This window comes from Schistocerca cancellata, chromosome 8, assembly GCF_023864275.1.
Source record: "Schistocerca cancellata isolate TAMUIC-IGC-003103 chromosome 8, iqSchCanc2.1, whole genome shotgun sequence".
Classification (NCBI taxonomy): domain Eukaryota; kingdom Metazoa; phylum Arthropoda; class Insecta; order Orthoptera; family Acrididae; genus Schistocerca; species Schistocerca cancellata.
Window position 1 is genome coordinate 38569484 of NC_064633.1, and position 24460 is coordinate 38593943.

The window sequence follows — 24460 nt, forward strand, 5'->3', positions numbered from 1 at the left end:
GGAGATGAAATAATCGATAAGTAACAGAAAAAATCCTATGAGCAACAGGCAACTGAACACAAGACCTTTCCCTATGTATTCTGGAACCTACCCTCCAAGCTGCTGAGGCGAACTCTGTATAGCACATGAATAAATTGTTTATTGTAAATGAAAACTGCACACAGCCACTGCAACCATCTTTTTTCATATGCGAGAGAATTCTGTTCAAGAAGTAAACGAAGATATTGTGGTGGTAGCCTACGTTCTTCATTATTTAATTTAAATAACAAAGAATTATTTGTATTCACTGATAGGAAAAATCTCTTTGTCTATCAATAACTTATTCATGAAAAAAAAAGATTTTTTATGATCTGTTTATTTGAATAATTATATAGACAAATTTATCTGAATAGTGCCCATCACTCATAGCAGACAATCACACTGTAAGGCACCACAGCTACATCTTTGTAGCTTTTTGCATGTGGAGGCAGAAAAGGAGTTCACTAAGTTTTGATCAGAAGTCAGAAGTGGTGTCCAGAATTAAACTACATCCATCTGCTCCCATGCAGTGCCTATTGGGTTTGCATTGTTAATGCACAGCTTTAACTTTATGCACCTCCTTATCTCTCCATTCTTCAATATTCATTTTAACTCTCAGTGATGAGGCTACAGTCATCAAGGCTTTTTATCAAGTTTCCATGTGGTTTGGTCTACCTTGTTATGATTTCCACTTTCTTAGCTCTAAAACATATGAAATTGAAGTAACCACTTCTACGTTTTATTGAGGAGAGGAGTTACTTACCCCCTGAACACTGGATGCATCACCAGAGAGCCTTGCACAAAGAACTCCAACAGCATTTCTTTCATCATCAAACCATGCTGCTTCCTGGCGAAGGATGGAATCAAACACCATCACACGTAGCCTTTTTGTTAAACGCACACCAGCAACCCCGAACATGTGCATCTGCCAGGAAAACACAGCATATTGAACTAAAAAGCTTCAATGACTTCACATTTATTGAGTTTAGTTGGTTTTTTTAAATAATTATATGAGTTGCTCTGCAAATAACTGAAGAAACAAACTTTGAAGTAATGTCTTTTATTATACACATTTAGAGGTGGTGTCTCTAAAAGGTTAGCTGATGGAGTTGAACAACACACAATGACACAATAGTATGACCAGGCAGTGTAACAATGACAGCAACTAATTAGTGATTGGTTACTGCATTACTGACAATCCAGACACAGTCAAGGACTTCTACCAATACACAACAGAAAATTTAATAATATAGGCTTATCTATTCCTATCAAGGCATTTGATGAAGGGCATCAACTACATACTTTGAAATAGCAATAAGTAAAACTGCTTTTGAAAGAATATTGGATGAGCTGACTAGAAATGAGTGCTACTGTAAGTGGCTTTCCTACATTTAATTAGTGAGTGAGCAGTTTGTTGCAGAGATTGGGCAGCCGATGAAAAGATACACTGGGTTGTTTTTATAATAGTGAGCAAAATAGGCCTCACTGTAGGGGGTAGGGCTACATAAAACTGTAGTTCTGTTGGAAAATATGGTTGACATAATCTAAGCAATGATAGTCTTGTGTGACTAGAGGTATATTCCATGCTTAAGTTTTAATAAGAGTAAGCACAACAGTTCTCACAAATCAGGAGAAAAAGCATACAGTAGCAGTCAATACATGCAACAGATTTTTCTGACTTCCAAGGCAATCAGCCAGGTGGTGACAATGCAATTCCACAATGTTCTGATGACTGTCATGCTTCACAAAAACATCAAGGGTGTGACACTCATCCAAACATTATGAAATTTCACCACCTCTCTGCTACAACTCAAAAATATATGCAGCAATTAAATGTTAGCTGAATATGTTGTCAGCTTAATAGTGCTCCGGAGGGCAGTCAGGTATGGCAACAACTGAATTTCTTGGATAAGATGAATGTACTGTGCAAAAGGTCGTTCAATAATATGTGGTTTTGGTCACCTATAATTGAAACAATAGCCACATGGTTTCAGTCTGTTGCCTCACACCCTCATGCTGCAATGTGGAAATTTAGGTTGCCACAAACTAAGAAGCATGGCTGGGTCTGTAAGATGCTTTCCTGCCATACACTAATTGATGTGACTGATTCCTGCTTCGCTATAACCTAAATATAAATGTTACTCCATCTGTACCTCTACTAACACTTAGCTATTAAAATAAACACAAATTTTTGGGTACTACTGTGTATGAACACCTGACATGGAAAGACTTGGTTCATGATACATTAAAGAAAATAGATTTTGGATCGATAAATCCACATCTTCAATATGGCATCAAGATCTGTGGTGGGGCTCCAGCAGTCTATACAGGCAGGCTTTTTAGAATACAAAAAAGACAATAAGAGTGGTAGCTACAGTAAACAAGAGACAACCTTGTAGAGGAATTTTGAGAAAATATAAAGTACTAGCATCTACTCTATGTACACTCTGCTGGCAATCTGATTTGTGAAACTAAATCCACAATAATGTACACAACTAAGCCTACAATAGACATGGAAGGGAAAACATTCACACAATTACAAGTAATAAACAATCTAGGGACTGCAGTCCACACACAACAAGGACAATTTTTTTCAACAGAGTGGCAAATAATATTAAGATTGATAATGTAAATACGGTAAATCATTGGTGGCCAATGGGTAGCCCACAGGTCAGATCTAGCCTGCAGTCGATTTCAATCTGGCTCATGGAAGAAATTAGTGGGACAGAAAGTACGGCACTCACATTGGGCTGCACCCAGAATGCATGTTTGGATATTCCCACTGACACTCTGCTTGCCTCAGGTTTGCAGCTCATGATGCAGACCAGTGAAAGTTTTGCTTACTCAGAGTATGTGCAGTGCCATTTCACTGCCACTGAATTTTAACAACACACAGACACACCTTTACAGCATGAGTGCAAAATTATGGAAAATGTGCTCATGTGCATGCGGGGAGCAGAGAAAACAGTTCACTGGCTTGAAGGGATGTGGAGAGAAGTATTTTTGCCTCTCAGTCACTTCTGACAACATACATGTTATTTACTGCTTACTGCCTTACCTCTGTGCTACGCATTGATGTATCAGATATGTTAGAAGAAGACAACAATGGCACAAAAATTACTGATTACTTGTGAAAAATGCTCTTTTGAACAATAGCAGCAGGTTCCATAACTTCATGAGCAAATTACCATAATTATCTGTTGTCGCTACACATATAAAATTGTGTGCTAGATGGTTGTTAATTTCGTGCAAGTGTTTCCATAATTCTTTCACGAAATGTCTCACACTAAGATGAGAAAACTAGATTCTGAATGTCATCAATTTAAGGAGAAATCAACAGAGGATTATTTCTTTATCATGTACAAAGATACAGCTCTTTGCTTTTCATGTAGTGAATCACTGTGTGTTGTGAAGGAATAATATGAAAAGATACTTTTCTAAAAATCACACTGTTCAACAACAGCTTGCTGGGCAACTGCAGAAAGATGAAGTTACAATTTTAATTTTCAATTTGGATGAGCAACAGCAAATGTCCGTCAAACTGAAGACACAGTGTGACAAGTCAGCTCTCAATTTCACAATAAGCATAAAAATTACAAAAATGTTAATGCCTTTTGCTGGAGGCAAATTCACAAAAGAGTGCCTCTTTGACACTGTAGATGTACTATGTCCCAATAAAGAGAAAGATTCTGCACAAATAACTTTATCAAGATGCACAGTTGTTTGATGAATCTGTATGATGACTGATGACATTAAACTAAGTTTGTGTGGTACGCTGCCAGATTCAAAGTATTTACAATCACTTTGGATAAGAACACTGATTTGTCAGACACAGCTCGGTTAGCAATTTTTGTCCTTGGTGTACATGTGGAGCATAATATAATGGAAAAATTATTATCATTACAGCCATTAAAAGGAACCACCACTATCGAAGATATTTTTGAAGAAGTGCAAAAAATCATCTAAACGTTCAATCTGCACTGGTGTCAACTTGCTTGAGTTTGTCCTGATAGAGCACCTGCAATGGTCAGTTCACAAAAAGGTTTTATTAGCATGTTACAAAAAAAATCCTCTGAATTAAATACTGAGAAAGTCAATTTAATTCTTCACTGCATGGTTCAGCAACAAAGTTTGTGTCCAGCCCACAAGCTTAAGTAGGTACGTGAATTAGGCCCGTGGGTCACCATGGGTTTCACGTGCCTGCTTTAAAGAATAAACTGAAGCACTTATTAATTGAGAAAATCTGTTATTTAATACAAACTTTCAAAATGTGATATCTTCTTGTAAAACTGTTAGTGTATATGGCCATAAGCTTGTTTTTGTAACAGGATATTGATAATTTCTGATCTTCAAAATTTATATCAATGTATCAATTTATCTAACAATGGAAATTCCAAATAGGAACATCAACAACGCAGGAAAAGACAGATTGATACTTACTGTGGGCTATGGGAGAGGCATTCACTGAATTTGAAAGTGAAGTTATATGTACTGACTTGGCAGAAAATCCTAAGAAATTTTGGTCTTATGTCAAAGCGGCAGGTGGATCAAAACAAAATGTCCAGACACTCTGTGACCAAAATGGTACTGAAACAGAGGATGACAGACTAAAGGCCGAAATACTAAATGTCTTTTTCCAAAGCTGTTTCACAGAGGAAGCCTGCACTGTCGTTCCTTCTCTAGATTGTCGCACAGATGACAAACTGGTAGATATCAAAATAGACGACAGAGGGATAGAGAAACAATTAAAATCGCTCAAAAGAGGAAAGGCCTCTGGACCTGATGGGATACCAGTTCGATTTTACACAGAGTACGCGAAGGAACTTGCCCCCCTTCTTGCAGCGGTGTACCGTAGGTCTCTAGAAGAGCGTAGCGTTCCAAAGAATTGGAAAAAGGCACAGGTCATCCCCCGTTTTCAAGAAGGGATGTCGAACAGATTTGCAGAACTATAGACCTACATCTCTAACGTCTATCAGTTGTAGAATTTTGGAACACGTATTATGTTCGAGTATAATGACTTTTCTGGAGACTAGAAATCTACTCTGTAGGAATCATCATGGGTTTCAAAAAAGACGGTCGTGTGAAACCCAGCTCGCGCTATTCATCCACGAGACTCAGAGGGCCATAGACACGGGTTCACAGGTAGATGCCATGTTTCTTGACTTCCGCAAAGCATTTGATACAGTTCCCCACAGTCGCTTAATGAACAAAGTAAGAGCATATGGACTATCAGACCAATTGTGTGATTGGACTGAAGAGTTCCTAGATAACAGAACACAGCATGTCATTCTCAATGGACAGAAGTCTTCCGAAGTAAGAGTGGTTTCAGGTGAGCCGCAGGGGAGTGTCGTAGGACCGTTGCTATTCAAAATATACATAAATGACCTTGTGGATGACATTGGAAGTTCGCTGAGGCTTTTTGCAGATGATGCTGTGGTGTATCGAGAGGTTGTAACAATGGAAAATTGTACTGAAATGCAGGAGGATCTGCAGCGAACTGATGCATGGTGCAGGGAATGGCAATTGAATCTCAATGTAGACAAGTGTAATGTACTGCAAATACATAGAAAGATAGATCCTTTATCATTTAGCTACAAAATAGCAGGTCAGTAACTGGAAGCAGTTAATTCCATAAATTATCTGAGAGTACGCATTAGGAGTGATTTAAAATGGAATGATCATATAAAGCTGATCGTCGGTAAAGCAGATGCCAGACTGAGATTCATTGGAAGAATCCTAAGGAAATGCGATCCGAAAACAAAGGAATTAGGTTACAGTACACTTGTTCGCCCTCTGCTTGATTACTGCTCATCAGTGTGGGATCCGTACCAGATAGGGTTGATAGTAGAGATAGAGAAGATCCAACGGAGAGCAGCGCGCTTCATTACAGGATAATTTAGTAATCGCGAAAGCGTTACTGAGATGATAGATAAACTCCAGTGGAAGACTCTGCAGGAGAGATGCTCAGTAGCTCGGTACGGGCTTTTGTTGAAGTTTCGAGAACATACGTTCACTGAAGAGTCAAGCAGTATATTGCTCCAGATTAGAGCCCACACAGAAGTATACTGACAATCCTTCTTTCCATGAACAATACGAGACTGGAATAGAAGGGAGAACCAATAGAGATACTCAAGCTACCCTTCGCCACACACCATCAGGTGGCTTGCGCAGAATGGATGTAGATGTAGATGTAAAGAAAGCAAATCAAGTCGCAGTCAGGTATTCACATAGAGCTTTCAGTCACAACCTTCAACACACACACACACACACACACACACACACACACACACACACACACACACACACACACACGGACACCTTACGTGCACACACAACTGCCAAACTCCAAGCCAGCACGAAATGCTGGACTTGACGGTCATGTGTGCGTGAGGTATGCATGCTTGTGTGTTTGTGTGTGAATGGAGTGCAGTGTAGAGAGAGAGAGAGAGAGAGAGAGAGAGAGAGAGAGAGAGAGAGAGAGAGAGAGAGTTTTTTACTGATGAAGGCTGTGGCTGAAATATTTATGTAAGTGTCTTTTAATTGTGCCTGTCTGCAACTTGACATATCAGTTTATCTTTTAGTGGTAACAGAAGTACAATTAATGCAATACTGACTGTAAATGAGTCACCTGGCATCTTTCTACATGCTGACACAAGCTGGAATAATGATCATAATGCACACAGTACCATTAAATGCTACTATATTATGGCACCCTTCCCATTAGCCCAATCTTCTCAAATTATTTTATATATGGAGAATCCAGTCAGGGAGTTAGGCTTTAGCCATATCATTTTTGACTACAAGAATCAATGGATGAGTGGTTTACTATCCCCAATGCTTGCCACTGCAGTTGGCAAGTTCACACATTAATATAACAAGCTTTAAAAGACTGAATTGGATGGAGCCCATCACATTTAGAACACTTGGTTTGTCTCTTGCATTTTTTGCTGATATCACCAACCTCAATGCACTGAAACTTTGCAATGGAATACAGCTGAGTGTCATGAGGACAATTGGCAATGTGATTCAGACTGCCATTTTGAAAGGAAACAGGAGAGGGTGAAACAGTGTACATCTCACTGCACTTTTCCTATGCGATTTGCATTTTTCATTGTGCTAAATAAGGCAGAGGGGCAGTCTACAACATACCGAAGGGTGGATTTGCTATCACCGTGTTTCTTCCCCGGATATCTCTACGTCACTTGCTCACCCCAGAATTTATATATCCTAGTGCCTGGAGGAGTAATGAAAAATTATGTACAATCAGGTTTTGAGTTAAATAATTATTACAATCAATTGTGCATTTTGTGTACTTCTTTCCTCAATGTGGATGATGTATCTACAGATGTGGTGTTCAATTTGCAAAATTTTCTCTTTGAATAATTTGTAATTACTGCATTGTGGTCTCAATTATGTAGGAATGACATTTTCTCAATATTTCACAGCAAATACTGTTCACATTATTTCATTAACAATTACAGATTGGAATAAATAAAAAATCCACATCTCCTTCCCAAGTAGAAGGAAGAGACTAACACAGCAAGTGGGGGGAGGAGATGTGTGCAACATAAAGTGTCGAATGCCTACATAGGCAAAACTGCAGGATAATGGCTAACTGTCAATAGTTTGAACATACTGATGGTGTTTCTGCAAGAAACCCTCTTTTTTGCAAGTATCTAATACGTTTATGAATAATTTTCAAGAGAAAGCAATTGCTTCTGTAATTTTACAACTGACAGAATCCTGGTCATATGGTGACCATATTTTAATGTTCCAGTCTCACGGTGAGGATTTGTTGATGGAATAGTCTCAGTATCTAAAATCCATTTACAAAAATAAATTTGGATTGGGAGAAGAATCATACCTTTGGACATACCTGTTTTTACAAAATGCTGATGGGTCTTTTGAAATTCTATCACATCCTTCAGAAACACTGATTGGTCAAAAGCCATAAGCTATCAAAGCTCATTTAATATTTGATGCTGACAAAGAGTGACTGTTGTTTCCACTTCAAAACTGACAAAAAACATAAAAGGGTTAATATTAAGACAGCACAAATTAAAATTAGCCACGTGACAGTTTTTAAGTACCCAGGAAGCATAACAGAGGATGTAAGGTGCCATCAGGAGGTCGTGGGTCAAACTGTAGTAACCAGAGAAACTAATTACATGGAAAGCCAGAAAAGCAGCTCAGGGAAAGACAGGCTAAGTGTTTTGCCTGGAATGTGGTGTTCTGTACAACTGAGACATAGACGCTGAAGAGAGGGGATGAATGGAAATTGGAAGTATTTGAGGTGTGGAAAGGCGGGAAGTATTAGTTTGATAGAAGATCCTGACTGTTGTTTACAGAGACTAGGTGACTACGTGGAAAAATAGTATCATGTATCTGTGTCAGTTTGAAGTCTAATGCAACATCCAGTAAAACTTACAAATTTGTAACTTACATTTTCAAGCCTTCTCATACAAGCATCAATAACAACACAGCAAAAAACATGAAATGACAGTCTGTTGTGGAAATTTGGAATAGAACTAACCTGTAAGAAAGTTCCCACACCAGACAAAATACCAATGACAAGGAACAAGATGGAGAATGTACTAGTATCTCGACGAACTTCATCTGCATCTTGGATTGACAAAACCTGCAACACAGGTATTCAAAATGAAGTAAGTAAATTTTTGTTTTGTTATTATGAATGGAACACTGTCTCAAAGTTCTTAAAATGAAAGGATTTGTAATTAAAAATAATGAAAGTGAAAGCTTAGTAACATAGTTTTCAAATTCACTAGTGTTCATAAAACAAATTTTCATGCTAGCAGTTCAGTTAATGTCTTGAAGTTAAAGGAGGATCACAATGAATCAGAGAAAACTATCCAAATTGACTGTGAGAAAATATGAAATAAAGATGGTGGTAACACTACATTTCTAATACATTTGTCAATATAGTCAACTGTAAATATGGTGTGAAATAAATGAATACACTTTGGATGAACATTTCAAATTATTTATAAACATAAACTAGTTTTACTTAGATTTTAATGCTGATAAATATGGCAATGCTGCTTTAAACGAGGAGAAATTAATGGCGAGTCCTCTCCCTCCTTCAAGAAGCTCCCACACCTACACCTACATGATTACTCATCAAGTGTTTGACAGGGGGTTCATAGAACCATTTTCATATTATTTCCTGGCCGTTACATTCTCGAATAGCACACAGGAAAAACAAACACCTAGATATTTCTGTGTGAGCTCTGGTTACTCTTATTTTATTCTGATGGTCATTTCTCCCTACATATGTGAGAATCTACAACATATTTTGCCCTTTGGAGGAGGAAGGTCATCATTGAAATGTCATGAAAAGATCTTACTACAACAAAAAATGGCTTTGTTTTTATGACTGCCACAACAACTCGCTTATCATTTCCATCACACTCTCTCCCCTATTTTGCCATAATACAAAATGACCTGCCGTTCTTTGAAGTTTGAGTTCCTCGGTTAATAGTATCTGGTAAGGATACCATCTGCTGTAGCAATACAGAAACACTTTCAATTATTTATTGCACAAGAACTAAACACTGTACAGATGTCATACATATTGCACTTTGAAGAGAAACTCTGAAAGTTTTTTTTACAAACATTCGATATGCGAACTATGAGTTAACTGGCAGACGTCAATACGGTAATCAATTTCTTGCCATACCCATCCCAGCATGGCATTGGCGACTGTGGCAGTCACTTCCAGTATTCTCTACTGGAGCTCTGCTACATCACGTTGTATAAGCAGTACATACACCAGATCTTTAATGTGTCCACACAGAAAAAAGTCACACAGAGTGAGATCTGATGATCGGGGAGTCCATTTCATGAAACAGCTAGCTCCGCACCTGAACTCGCCATGTTTGCTGACTATCACCAAATTACAAACTATGGTGTGGTAGTATACATTTAAAAGATGACATATGTACGATATTTGTACAATGTTTATTTCTTGTGCAATAAATTACTGAAAGTGCTCTTGGGCTTTACGTACATCCTGAACTGCAGAAGAGGGTGGGAAACCATATTGTAGGCATCTCTTTAGCAGACCTCTTACAACTCAGTGTTCAGCCAGTAAAACGCAGTCTTTTGTTCATCTTCCCCAAAGTATTTTCTACGTGACTGTTCCAATTTGTTTGTAGTTATAATCTCTAGGTATTTAGTTAAACCTATGACTTTTAAAATTGTTTTATTTACTAAAATTGTCTGCATTGTATCACTTAACATTTTTAGTATAAGACAATGCAGACAAGCCTTCTAAGTATCCATGGTTAGGTCATACAGTGTAATGATACAAAATAATATTGAAGCATTTCTTGATGCATGTACTGGACACAACTACAGGAGTACTCAAAAAATTTGTTCTTGTAATGTATAATAAACACTATTCTACAGCAAAATGGAACATATCAAAATATGAGGATAAGTCAATTATTATCTGTAAAGTAGTTATAAAATTTTATTGGAATCAAATAGGAAACTTACAAGAACATCATTTTTTGACACAGTCTCCTTGCATTTCAATGCACTTGGTCCATCATTGTACGAGCTTCCTGATAGTCTTATAAAAGAAGGTTCTCAGATGTGCTGCAAGCCAGGAATACACTGCTTCATCCGAGGCAAATCAATGGCCTCTTAATGCCTGTTTGAGTGTACCAAAGAAGTGATAGTCAAAAGTGGCAAGATCAGGACTATACGGAGGTCGATCCAATACTTCAAATTTAAGTTTCTGAAGCATTTCAGCAGTGTGGGCAGCAGTATGTAAACGGGCATTGTCATGCAACAACACAATACCTTTTGAAAGCAATCCTCAGGGTTTGCTTCAAATTGCAGGCTTTAGCCTAGCAGTAAGCATCTCACTGTAATGTACACTGTTTACTGTTGTGCCCCTTTCCCCATAATGTTACAGTGCTGGACCTTGTGCATCTCAAAAAACTGTAAGCATCAGTTTTCCTGTGGACAGTTGGGTCTTGAACTTTTTCTTGCATGGTGAATTTGGATGTTTCCATCCCATACTCTGCTGTTTACTCTCCCGCTTGTAATGATGGATCCATGTTTCATCACCAGTAATGATTCTGCCTAGGAAGTCATCCCATTCGTTACCATAGTGATCCAAATTTTTTTCCCAGATATCCAAGCGCATTTGTTTATGCAACTGTGCGAGTTGTTTTGCGATGCATCTTGCACAAACTTTATGAAACCCAAGTCTGTTGTGGATGATTTCATAGGCAGAACTGTGACTAATTTGCAGGTGGTGTGCCACTTTGTCAATAGTTAATCGTCTGTCTAAGACAATCATTTCAAATGAATGCTCAATAGTTTCTTCATTTGTGGCAGTAAACGGTCATCCGGCTCCTTCATCATGCATAACACTTGTGCAACCATTTTGGAATTTTTCAATCCATTTGTACACACTCCATTGTGCCAAAATACTGTTACCACACTGCACCCAAAGTCTTCAATGAATTTCGGCCCCTGATACACCTCCTAACTGCAGAAAACAGATCACTGAACATTGCTCTTCTATGGTACAAACAGACAGTGGAGCAGCCATGATTAACAGCACAAAAGCTTGAAAATTGCAAAGATAAAACAACAAATAAACAAAGCATGCGTCATAAACATAAAACAACACTACTACCAAAATAAACAATAATATAATTACATTGCGGATAATAATTGACTTCCACTCGTATCTTCAGACATGGCAGCAAAAATGGATCATGTTGGCCAGAAATTAACAATTTTAAGAGCAAGAACTTCTAACTCATAATAATAAAGTGACAAGACAATACTTTCCTTCCAATAAGACATGCACTTACCCGATAGATTTCTCCAAAAAGAACTGCAAAGAATGGCAGAGCACTTCCTACAGCAAGTGTTGCAAGGCATCCCACAGTGATATACAGCCATTCCGGTTGGTTGAGGGACATAATGCGTCCAAGATCAGCTTCTGGAATTTTTTCCTGTAAACAGACAATGTGGTACTTTGTCGTACTCCCAAACATTTCTGTCATTATTCAGTACTGATTGCACAGAACACTGCGGTGGACACCTCTCTCTCGTATCTCTCCTTGCATTCTCATTGCCCATAAACAACCACAGATTGTTGCACTGTATCTTATTTAAAATATAACCATGATGATAAGCTTAACCAGCATGGTCATGTGACGTTCAAATTACTTTCAATGGGTGTATCAAGACCACCTTTTCTAGTGGCTATTATGTCATTTTTAACTGAGATGCAGCCACAGGAATCTCTCTGGGTATGTAACAATAGGACAAAAGAAACAACAGACTGAAATTTTATCTCATACTATGAAGCGTACTATTATAGCATTCATTTATTTTTGTTGAAGTGGTAGAGCAATAATCATTTAGGTGCCAGATTTGCTTTTGACATTGGATGTAATGTATGGTTTTAATTTGCCATGGAGATTCTGATAATTATTGATTGACTGATTTTTGTTTTGTCCCATTTGATTACATTTTGTACAAAGTGTGTACTTGTAATATAGGACAGGTCAATTTACACCCATTTTCTTGCAATATTTAACCTATTTATTACAATTTAATACGTCAAAGTGGCAATACTTATAATAATGTTGCATGCATTTTTCACCCATCTTTTAGGTTTTGAAAATTATTTACATACTACATTATATTCATATTTACATTATTCTCCCAGTTTTCACATTCTCAAGTTATTTACATATCATAATGTTTTCAGTTAGTTACAGTACCTTTATAATAGTAATAGCATAATTTTCATTCATTGATACATATACTCTTCTGCACTATAAAATTCTTTTTCCATTAAAAAAAAATTATGTCATTTTGTATAAGCCACTGCACTGTGTTTTTTCTTGACATAAATGCACTTTTTTGCAGTGTTCCCAGATTTTTTCTACATTCAGTAGTGTCATGTCATCTGCATATACACTCCTGGAAATTGAAATAAGAACAACGTGAATTCATTGTCCCAGGAAGGGGAAACTTTATTGACACATTCCTGGGGTCAGATACATCACATGATCACACTGACAGAACCACAGGCACATAGACACAGGCAACAGAGCATGCACAATGTCGGCACTAGTACAGTGTATATCCACCTTTCGCAGCAATGCAGGCTGCTATTCTCCCATGGAGACGATCGTAGAGATGCTGGATGTAGTCCTGTGGAACGGCTTGCCATGCCATTTCCACCTGGCGCCTCAGTTGGACCAGCGTTCGTGCTGGACGTGCAGACCGCATGAGACGACGCTTCATCCAGTCCCAAACATGCTCAATGGGGGACAGATCCAGAGATCTTGCTGGCCAGGGTAGTTGACTTACACCTTCTAGAGCACGTTGGGTGGCACGGGATACATGCGGACGTGCATTGTCCTGTTGGAACAGCAAGTTCCCTTGCCGGTCTAGGAATGGTAGAACGATGGGTTCGATGACGGTTTGGATGTACCGTGCACTATTTAGTGTCCCCTCGACGATCACCAGTGGTGTACGGCCAGTGTAGGAGATCGCTCCCCACACCATGATGCCGGGTGTTGGCCCTGTGTGCCTCGGTCATATGCAGTCCTGATTGTGGCGCTCACCTGCACGGCGCCAAACACGCATACGACCATCATTGGCACCAAGGCAGAAGTGACTCTCATCGCTGAAGACGACACGTCTCCATTCGTCCCTCCATTCACGCCTGTCGCGACACCACTGGAGGCGGGCTGCACGATGTTGGGGCGTGAGCGGAAGACGGCCTAACGGTGTGCGGGACCGTAGCCCAGCTTCATGGAGATGGTTGCGAATGGTCCTCGCCAATACCCCAGGAGCAACAGTGTCCCTAATTTGCTGGGAAGTGGCGGTGCGGTCCCCTACGGCACTGCGTAGGATCCTACAGTCTTGGCGTGCATCCGTGTGTCGCTGCGGTCCGGTCCCAGGTCGACGGGCACGTGCACCTTCCGCCGACCACTAGCGACAACATCGATGTACTGTGGAGACCTCACGCCCCACGTGTTGAGCAATTCGGCGGTACGTCCACCCGGCCTCCCGCATGCCCACTATACGCCCTCGCTCAAAGTCCGTCAACTGCACATACGGTTCACGTCCACGCTGTCGCGGCATGCTACCAGTGTTAAAGACTGCGATGGAGCTCCGTATGCCACGGCAAACTGGCTGACACTGACGGCGGCGGTGCACAAATGCTGCGCAGCTAGCGCCATTCGACGGCCAACACCGCGGTTCCTGGTGTGTCCGCTGTGCCGTGCGTGTGATCATTGCTTGTACAGCCCTCTCGCAGTGTCCGGAGCAAGTATGGTGGGTCTGACACACCGGTGTCAATGTGTTCTTTTTTCCATTTCCAGGAGTGTAGTATTTTTTTATCTTTCTCAATATTATTTACAAATAGGTTGAACAGAAGTGGGCCAAGTACAAATCCTTGAGGCACTCCATACTTAATATTTCTGATTTCAGATCTGCATCCAGTTAATGTTCCCACATACTGCTTTCTGTTGCTGATGTATGATTTTATCCATTTGATTGCATGTCCACAAACACCATAGCTTTCAAGTTTTTCAATAAGTGTAGTGTGGGTGACTGTGTCAAACACTTTAGACAAATCCAGAAACATAACAGACATGGAGTTCCTTTTGTCTAATGCATCTATAACAGATTCTGTGATGCTTCAGATGGCGGTTTCTGTAGATTTCCCTTTTGGGAAACCAGGTTGTGTTGAAATCAGAATATTGTGTTTCTTCAGGAATGTGGTCAACCTACTATGAGTGAGGATCTCTAGTATTTTTGAGAAACCAGAGATTAAAGACACTGGTCTCTAGTTATTTTGATCATTTTTGTCTCCTTTCTTAAATAGTGGTACTATTTTGCTCACTTTTAATTTTTCTGGGAATACTACTTCTCTAAATGAGCAGTTTGCAGTATCCAAAACTGGTTTGATTATTTCTTCATTCACATGTTTTATTAAATAATTTGATACTTCATCATCTCTTGCAGACTTTTGGGGTTTTAATTTCTGGATTATTTTTATAAGTTCTGTTTTTTGTCATTGGTTCCAGGAACACTGAGTGGAATGGTTGGCCAATAGTTGTAGCATGCTTTGACCACTGATGATTTGTTTCCCCTTTTAAATTTTGTATAATATCTATAAAGTAGTTGCTTAGTATATTAGCAATTTTTGTTCCATCTGTAACTATGTTGTCATCAATTCTCATTGACTTAATAAAATTGCTGTGTTTTACACTTTTTGGCTATTGATTATATCCCATGTTACTTTGCTTTTTTGATTTGAATTTGCTAAGGCTCTGGTTATTGAAATAGCTTTTACTTCTCTTATTAATTACCTGCACTACTACTGATACTGTATATATGTCTCAATATTCTCGGCTTTTCTTAGTTTCTTCAGTCTAGTCCATAGTTCAATTATTTCTTTCGTAACCCACTTCTTATCGCGACTCTGCTTTTTCTGATAGGCTACTTTGGGGAAGACTAAATGAAAGTGATGCAGTAGTGTGTTAAGAAATGCATCATACTTCTCATTTGTACCTTGTTCTTGCATTGTTTCAGCCCATTCTTCTTTCCTCAGTGTTGTTTTGAAAATGTTCATGTTTTGTACATTGATAATCCTGACTTCCTTCTTATCTTGCATTTCTTCTGTTTGAGCTCCTATTTATGTGGATGTGAATTATTAACCCATACTGGTCAGCGATTGCTGTCTGTAGAACTTTTGCTTCACATTTACTATTTTCAATATTAGTGATTATGTTGTCAAGGATGGTCTGATGATGATCTGACTATGGTCTGACTCTTGTAGGTACATCTATTATTGTTTTCATGTGACACTGTAATAATGTCTCTTTCAATTTTTGTTTTGGTTTTGATTCTTTACCCATATGTATCTTATAGTCTCCACATATTACAACATCTTTCATTTTAATCTTCAGTAATAAGTTTTCTAGGTTTTTCAGAAATATTGTTATTTTAGCACTTGGGGATAATTTTGAGCTCTTCACTCATTATGCCAGTAATTTCAAAAACTTTTTCAATGCAAGCTGGAAGGTTTACATATTTACAGTATTCAGTATCTTGCAGACTTCCAGTTTTCTTCTTGTATATAGCAACACCTCCACCTTTATGTTTTGATCTACAGAAATAATTAATCAAATCATAGTCTCTTATTATTAGGCTACTAAGTTCTGCTTCATTTAGCCCATGATCACTCATACATAATATATATGCGGTTGAATTTCATTCAACACCACTTCCACTTCAAGTTTTTTGCTGCCTAAGTACTAAATATTTTGGTACAGGATTTCAATTCTTTTTCTCTTTATGAGTCCTGAGTTGCTGAATATCTGTTGTAGTTTGAGTTTTATACATGACTATGCTGTATTCATTATTATTTATCTTGCCCTTCTCCTCTTTTGTTGGATGTGGAATAAAAAATCTTTTGCTAAATAGTGGGGACCTGATTGTACTCTGTTTAGTCCACATTGGTTTCCTTTCTATTTGTTCAACTTTTGAAGTTGTTGGTTGTATGCTTTAATGTATTTCACAATCTTTTTGTGGTGCTGTGTGTGATGTTTCCTTTATTATGTTTAATCCACTATCCGTTGTTTCTTTTGACACATTGTGATCTTCCTGTTTTTTTACAGTGTGTTTGTTCCAATATTGCTGTTAATGCTGCATCTGCTTCTATTTTTGTTGATGCAGTGTGGTCTATTTCATTGTTGCAATGTGATGGTCCAGTTTATTCCATCTTACTGGTTTTTTCCTTCTATAGAAGATTTTTCTACTTCTGGCATGATTGTTACTGCTATGTTTTTTCACATGACTATGGTCTGCTTTTTGGATGTTATTGCATACTTTAGTCCCCTATATAGTTTCTTTCTTCCTCCTTTGTTTATATGCAATCTTTGCCATGTGAAATCTTGTCTTCTTATGAATCTGTTTACACCAAGTACTGTGGCATGACTGTATTTTCACCTGCTATTACAATGCACTTGTTCAGCTGATATATGATATAATTTTCTGTACCCTGTCTTGATGGTATGGAATTGTACACAGTGTGTAACGTATTCCTGATTAACTCTTCTACAGCATAATCAGAACAAAATGGATCGATATGGGGAGTGAAAATAGGAAATGACATGAGGATAAATTATATTAATTGAGAGCAGTTAAATAAGTACATACATAATTAAAAACAAAGTTCTGAAACTTCCTAATAGACTATAAATATATGCCAGATCAGGATATGGTAAAAACTCATGATTTAACCCACAAATCTGGGTTTAAGTTAAACTTTGCTGTGTACGCTACAGAAAACTTCCAATCATCAACCTGTATAGATACTATTCTTACAGATTATCAGTTTGGCGATACAAGGAAGTCTTGCCTAGATCTAGAGATATTTGATCACACTGCATTGTTTATAGACCTCGCAAAAACAAAGAAACTAAAATCTAAATCTTATATAAGAAGGAATTTTACTAAAGAAAATATATTTGTATGTAGCAAATAAACTAGCAAACAGTATTTTCATAAATAAAAAAAAAAAAAAGAAGTCTGGTCCGTTATGAAATCAGAGTTGGGAAATTTCGCAAATTAAGAGTAGGCCAGCAGTTGCAGGAAGTGTTAGGGAGTGAGTACCAGGTCACCAGCATTGTGAAGCCTAATGCAGGATTGGCTCAGGTGGCTGTTAACGTAGGGGGGGGGGGGGGGGGGGGGGGGGTTATATATGGATTTTACCAAAGAGGATCAGGCAGTGATTGTGGGTGGGGCTGTAACAGTATTGATAGGGATGGGGAGTATGACATAGATGGTGACCTGGAAAAGATAGCCACTCAGACTGGCAACACGAATGTGCATTTCGTGGAACTGTTTCAGCGTCATGATCGGCCTCATCTTAATACAGCCATCAGGCGTAATTACATGAGACTTGGGGGTGCGCTGATGACAGAAAGCATGGGTCACATTTCAGTGGTGTCGGTGGAGTCTATCAGCAGGACGGGTTTCACTAGACATGGCCTGCACCTCAACAGGTATGGGAAGGGGAGGTTGGCAAAGCTTATAGGTGACAGCATAGGTGGGGGTGGTGGGATCACTCATGGGAAAATTCCTGCAGTAGTGGGTGTTAGAGCTGCACCTTTTTTAGATTGAAGTCAGCTGATAGGTATTCCTGCTTAAGGGAAGTCTCTCTAACAAAGGAACCACTTTTGACAAAGCTTAGGTATCCGAGTAATGAGGGAATTAGTATATTTCATCAAAACATACAAGGTATTAGAGATAAAGTTAGGGAACTGCTAATAGATGTTGACTCTGAAATTACTGGTATATCTGAACACTTCTTAAATAAGGAGACAATTCAGAGGCTTCCTTTACCAGGATACAGGTTGGCTGGCAGCTTTTCTAGGAGCTCTTTGCGGTGTGGGGGAGTAGCCATGTATGTGAAAAATGACATCCCATTTGAGTCAATTGATGTTTCAAAGTACTGCACTGATAAGGTGTTTGAATGTTGTGCAGGTGTGGTTAAATTTAATGGAGCTAAACTTCTGTTGTTATTTATAGATCCCCAGACGCCGATTTCACAACATTTTTGCTAAAGCTAGAGGAGGTTTTGGTTCACTTTGCAGGAAATACAAAAAGTTAGTTATATGTGGTGACTTCAATATTAATTGTATAAGTGATTGTGCAAGGAAAAGGATGCTGGTAGACCTCCTTAATTCATATAATCTTATGCAAACCGTATTCTTTCCAACGAGAGTGCAAGGGAACAGTAGAACAACCAGAGACAACATTTTTGTTCATTCCTCATTACTAGAAGGGTATTCTGTTAGCAAAAAGGTGAATGGCCTTTCAGATCATGATGCACAAATTTTAACTCTAAAAGATTTTTGTGCTGCAGCACATGTTAAATATAGTTATCAACTATGTAGGACAGCTGATCCAGTTGCTGTAGAGACCTTTGTAAACCTTATCAAGGAACAAGAGTGGCAAGGTGTTTATAGCGCTGCTACAGTAGACGATAAATATAATGCTTTTCTCAAGATTTTTCTCGTGCTCTTTGAAAGCTGCTTTCCGTTAGAGTGTTCAAAACAGGGTACTAGCACAAACAGGCAGCCTGGGTGGCTGACTAGAGGGATAAGAATATCTTGTAGAACAAAGTGGCAATTATATCAAAACGTTAGAAATAGTCAAAATCTAAATGCAGCAGCCCATTACAAACAGTATTGTAAGGTGCTTAAAAATGTTATTAGGAAGGCAAAAAGTAAGTGGTATGCAGATAGAATAGCTAAGTCTCAGGATAAAATTAAAACCATATGGTCAGTCGTAAAGGAAGTGGCTGGTCTGCAGAGACAGGTCGAGGATATAGAATCAGTGCGTAGTGGGAATGTCCATGTTAGTGATAAGTCGCATATATGTACAGTATTTAATAATCACTTTCTGAATATAGCAGGTGAACTAAATAGAAACCTAGTCCCAACAGGGAATCATATAGCACTCTTAGAAAAAAGTGTTCTGAGACTGTTACCTGAAATGATACTGACAAGAGGGAGATTGACTTAATAATTAAATCACTAAAGACCAAGAACTCTCATGGATATGACGGGGTATCTATCAGAATACTGAAGTATTGTTCTGTGTATGTTAGCCCAGTACTTAGCAATATCTGTAACTTTTCCTTTAGGAGTGGTCGGTTTCCTGACCGATTAAAGTACTCTGTAGTGAAGCCACTTTATAAAAAGAGAGACAGGGATAATGTTGACAACTTTAGACCTATTTCTATGCCATCGGGGTTTGCTAAAGTTATCGAGAAGGTTGTATATACAAGGTTACTCGAGCATTTAAATTCACATAATTTGCTGTCAAATGTACAGTTTGGTTTTAGAAATGGTTTAACAACTGAAAATGCTATATTCTCTTTCCTCTGTGAGGTTTTGGAATGATTAAATAAAAGGTTGTGAATGCTAGGTGTTTTCTTTGATTTAACGAAGGCTTTTGACTGTGTTGACCACAAAATATTACTGCAGAAGTTGAACCATTATGGAGTAAGGGGGGTAGCTTACAATTGGTTCACCTCTTACTTTAAGAACAGAAAGCAGAAGGTAATTCTCCGCAATATTGAGAGTGGTAGTGATGTTTAGTTGCAAAGGAGCACTGTTAAGTGGGGTGTTCCCCAAGGGTCGGTGCTGGGGCCGCTGCCGTTTCTTATTTATATAAGTGATATGCCTTCTAGTATTACAGGTGATTCAAAAATATTTCTGTTTGCTGATGACACCAGCTTGGTAGTGAAGGATCTTGTGTGTAATATTGAAACAGTATCAAATAATGTAGTTCATGAAATACGTTCATGGCTTGTGGAAAACAATTTGATGCTAAATCACAGTAAGACTCAGTTTTTACAGTTTTTAACTCACAATTCAACAAGAACGGATATTTTGATCAGACAGAATATTATAAGCGAGATGGAACAGTTCAAGTTCCTAGGTTCAAATGGCTCTGAGCACTATGGGACTCAACTGCTGTGGTCATAAGTCCCCTAGAACTTAGAACTACTTAAACCTAACTAACCTAAGGACATCACACACATCCATGCCCGAGGCAGGATTCGAACCTGTGACAGTAGCGGTCGTGCGGTTCCAGACTGTAGCGCCTTTAACCGCTCGGCCACTCCGGCCGGCTTTCAAGTTCCTAGGCATTCAGATAGATAGTAAGCTGTTGTCGGAAGCCCATGTCCTGGATCTTGTTCAGAAACTAAATGTGCTTTATTTACCATTAGAACAGTATCTGAAATAAGTGACAATTCAACATGAAAAGTAGTCTACTTCGCATATTTTCATATGCTTATGTCATGTGATATTATTTTTTTGGGTAATTCTTCTGATTCAAAAAGGGTATTTTTGGCTCAAAAATGGGCTGTTTGAGCTATATGTGGTGTAAGTTCGAGAACCTCTTGTCGACCCCTATTCAATAGTCTGGGAATTCTGACATTGCCCTCACAATATATATTTTCTTTAATGTTGTTTGTTGTTAGCAATATTAGCCTATTCCCAAGAGTTAGCAGCTTTCACTCAGTTAATACTAGGAAGAAATAAAATCTGTATGTGGAATTCACTTCCTTGACTCTTGTGCAGAAAGGAGTGCAGTATTCTGCTGCATCCATTTTCAATAAGCTACCACAAGAACTCAAAAATCTTAGCAGTAGCCCAAAGTCTTTTAAGTCTAAACTGAGGAGTTTCCTCATGGCTCACTCCTTCTATTCTGTCAAGGAGCTCCTGGAAGAGCTAAAAAATTAAGCAAATTCCAGTGTTACATTGTTGATTTTCTTTATTTAAGCTTATGATTTGTCCCCTGAATATGTTTTTTTATATTTCATTTTATCTGTTTCTACTATTGTGTTATAATTTCATGTATCCACTCGTTCCATGACCATGGAGATTTCTCCTTAATTTGGTCCCATGAACAATAAATAAATAAATAGATAAATATTAATTTCAGGCACATAGATGACAAAGGAGTACTTATTTTAAAAAATTCAATAGAATCACTCAGGAAGATGAGGAAGACACTACATTATTAGTAAAAAAATAAGAACTATGCTGGATGGGATGGAATACTCTCCATGGCTATCAAAGCAAAATGCCGTATTATTTCACATCCATTGATTATTATACACCAGTCCTTTGAACGAGGGTGTTTTCCAAATGTCCTAAAATAAGCTGAGATAAAGCCACTATTCAAAAAGGGATCATCAGAAAATATGGGAAACTACTATCCTATATTTCTCCTTCCTGTCTCTTCTTAAATATGTGAACAACTTGTGGTAAAACAAATTGAAAATATTCTTCCAGAAAATAACATTATTCCCAAGAATCAGTTTGGTTTTAAAGTGGAAAAAAGCAAAATAATCACCATCATAGAATTAATAGAGAACAAACACCTCATTGGCCTAGGGTAGAAATATTTTCAGGAATATTTTGTGATCAAACAAAAGCCTTTTATTCAGTGAATCACTCATTACTACTATACAAACTTAGGACCTGTGGGGTCAAGGGTACTGTATTACATTGGTTCAGTTTTCATCTGACAGGAAGGAAACAAAGACTTAGCTGAACACCAGTTTCAGTCAACTACTATTCCAAATGGTAAACAATTTCCAATAGAAAATGACACTACTGAAAAGTTCCAGATAGTGTACAAAATGTTCTAAGAAAACTTTAATCTTGGTTCCACAAAAATGGACTAAAACTTAATGTTGCAAAGATCCAGATAAAGGAGTTTGTCTCTAAAACATCAGCAACGTGCCCTGTAAAAATATCTCACAATATTCAGTTGATTACAGAAGAAAGCCATGTGAAATTCTTGGACCTAAATGTAGATGAAAGTCTATACTGGAAGACACATACAGACTTCTTGACAAATAAATTGAATACCCCAGCTTCTCCAATGTTTATTTATCTAGTGCCCCTCATGTGGACACAAGAAAGACTATCTATCATAGTTGTTTTGAATCAGTTATTCAGTATGGGATAATTTTCTGGTGAAATTACACAAACAGCATAAGGCTACTAATTTTTCAGAAGAAAATTCCTAGAAATGTGTGCTAACCATAAAAATGAGTCATGTCACTCATTATTTGAGCAATTAATAATGATAACCACCCCTTCATTGTAGATTTTTGAAATTTTGATTTCTGTAAACAATAAACAATATAAAATTGAAAATTACTGTTTTAACCATAGCTACAGTACTTATCAAAGGAGAACTTCAAACTTCCCTCACATCACTTAAAGCTTTATGCTGAGACACCACTATACATGGGGTTAAAATACATAACAAATTACAAGGTAGGAACATATTATACAATTGAAGACTTCATGAAAGACAGTTTTACAGTTTGAACAATAGGAAGATGTAGACTTTTAATCTGTAAACTGAAATACTGTAGTGTTATATGCACTTTTATTGGATGCACTTGCATAAAAGTTAACCTATAAGGCAAACTTTCTAAAAACAATGTAAAAAGACCTTTTGTAAACCATTATATTTATTTCAACCATGACGAGTCTTCTGCACAGCAGATGTACTGATCTGCACACTGTATGCAATGAGACTAGTAAATCATGTTTCATAAGACTTAAGCTCAGAACATTGTGTTTTGCAGACGGTAACAATACAAGATAGATTAAGGAAAGGCAAACCTATGTTTCTAGCATTTGTAGACTTAGAGAAAGCTTTTGACAATGCTGAGTGGAATACTCTCTTTTCAAATTCTGAAGGTAGCACGGGTAAAATACAGGGAATGAAACGCTATTCACAATTTGTACAGGAACCAGATGGCAGTTATAAGAGTCGAGAGGCATCAAAAGGAAGCAGTGGTTGAGAAGGGAGTAAGACAGGGTTGTAGCCTATCCCTGATGTTATTCAATCTGTATATTGAGCAAGCAGTAAGGGAAACAAAAGGAAAATTTGGAGTAGGAATTAAAATTCATGGAGAAGAAATAAAAACTTTGTGGTATACCAGTGACAATGTAGTTCTGTCAAAGACAACAAAGGATCTGGTAGAGCAGTTTAACAGAATGGACCGTGTCTTGAAAGGAGGATATAAGATGAACATCAACAAAAGCAAAACGAGAATAATGGAATGTAGCAAAATGAAGATAATGGAATGTAGTCGAATTAAATCAGGTAATGCTGAGGGAATTAGATTAGGAAATGAGATACTTAAAGTAGTAGATGGATTTTGCTATTTGCGGAGCAAAATAACTGATGATGGTCAACGTAGAGAGGATATAAAATGTAGACTGGCTATGGCAAGGAAAGTATTTCTGAATAAGATAAATTTGTTAACAATGAGTATAGATTTAAGTGTCAGGAAGTCTTTTCTGAAAGTATCTCTATGGAGTGTAGCTGTGTATGGAATTGAAACATGGATGATAAATAGTTTAGACATAAAAAGGATAGAAGCTTTTGAAATGTGGAACTACAGAAGAACGCTGAAGATTAGATGGGTAGATCATGTAACTAATGAGGAGGTACTAAATAGAATTGGGGAGAAGAGGAATTTGTTGCACAACCTGACTAGAAGAAGGGACCAATTGGTAGGAGACGTTATGAGGCATCAAGATATCACCAGTTTAGTATTGGAGGGATACGTGGATGGTAAAAGTCATAGAGGGAGACCAAGAGATGAATACACTATGCAGACTCACAAGGATGTAGGTTGCAGTAGTTACTTGGAGATGAAGAAAGCTCGCACATGATAGAGCAGCATGAAGAACCAGTCTCTGGACACACACACACACACACACACACACACACACACACACACACACACACACTACCACAACTTCACAAGGATGTAGGTTGCAGTAGTTACTTGAAGAAAGCTCGCACATGA

General features: G+C 38.1%; 1 protein-coding gene across 1 annotated transcript in view; it reads right to left on the reverse strand.

Annotated features, from left to right (window-relative positions):
- Positions 1 to 24460, reverse strand: part of LOC126094634 (multidrug resistance protein homolog 49-like) — a 437775-nt gene that overhangs the window by 101769 nt on the left and 311546 nt on the right. The window contains exons 15-17 of the mRNA XM_049909121.1: positions 11874 to 12017; positions 8552 to 8656; positions 782 to 943 (exon numbers count right to left, since the gene is read on the reverse strand). Coding sequence (XP_049765078.1) covers positions 782 to 943; positions 8552 to 8656; positions 11874 to 12017 — 411 coding nt within the window. The remainder of the gene's footprint in view (positions 1 to 781; positions 944 to 8551; positions 8657 to 11873; positions 12018 to 24460) is intronic.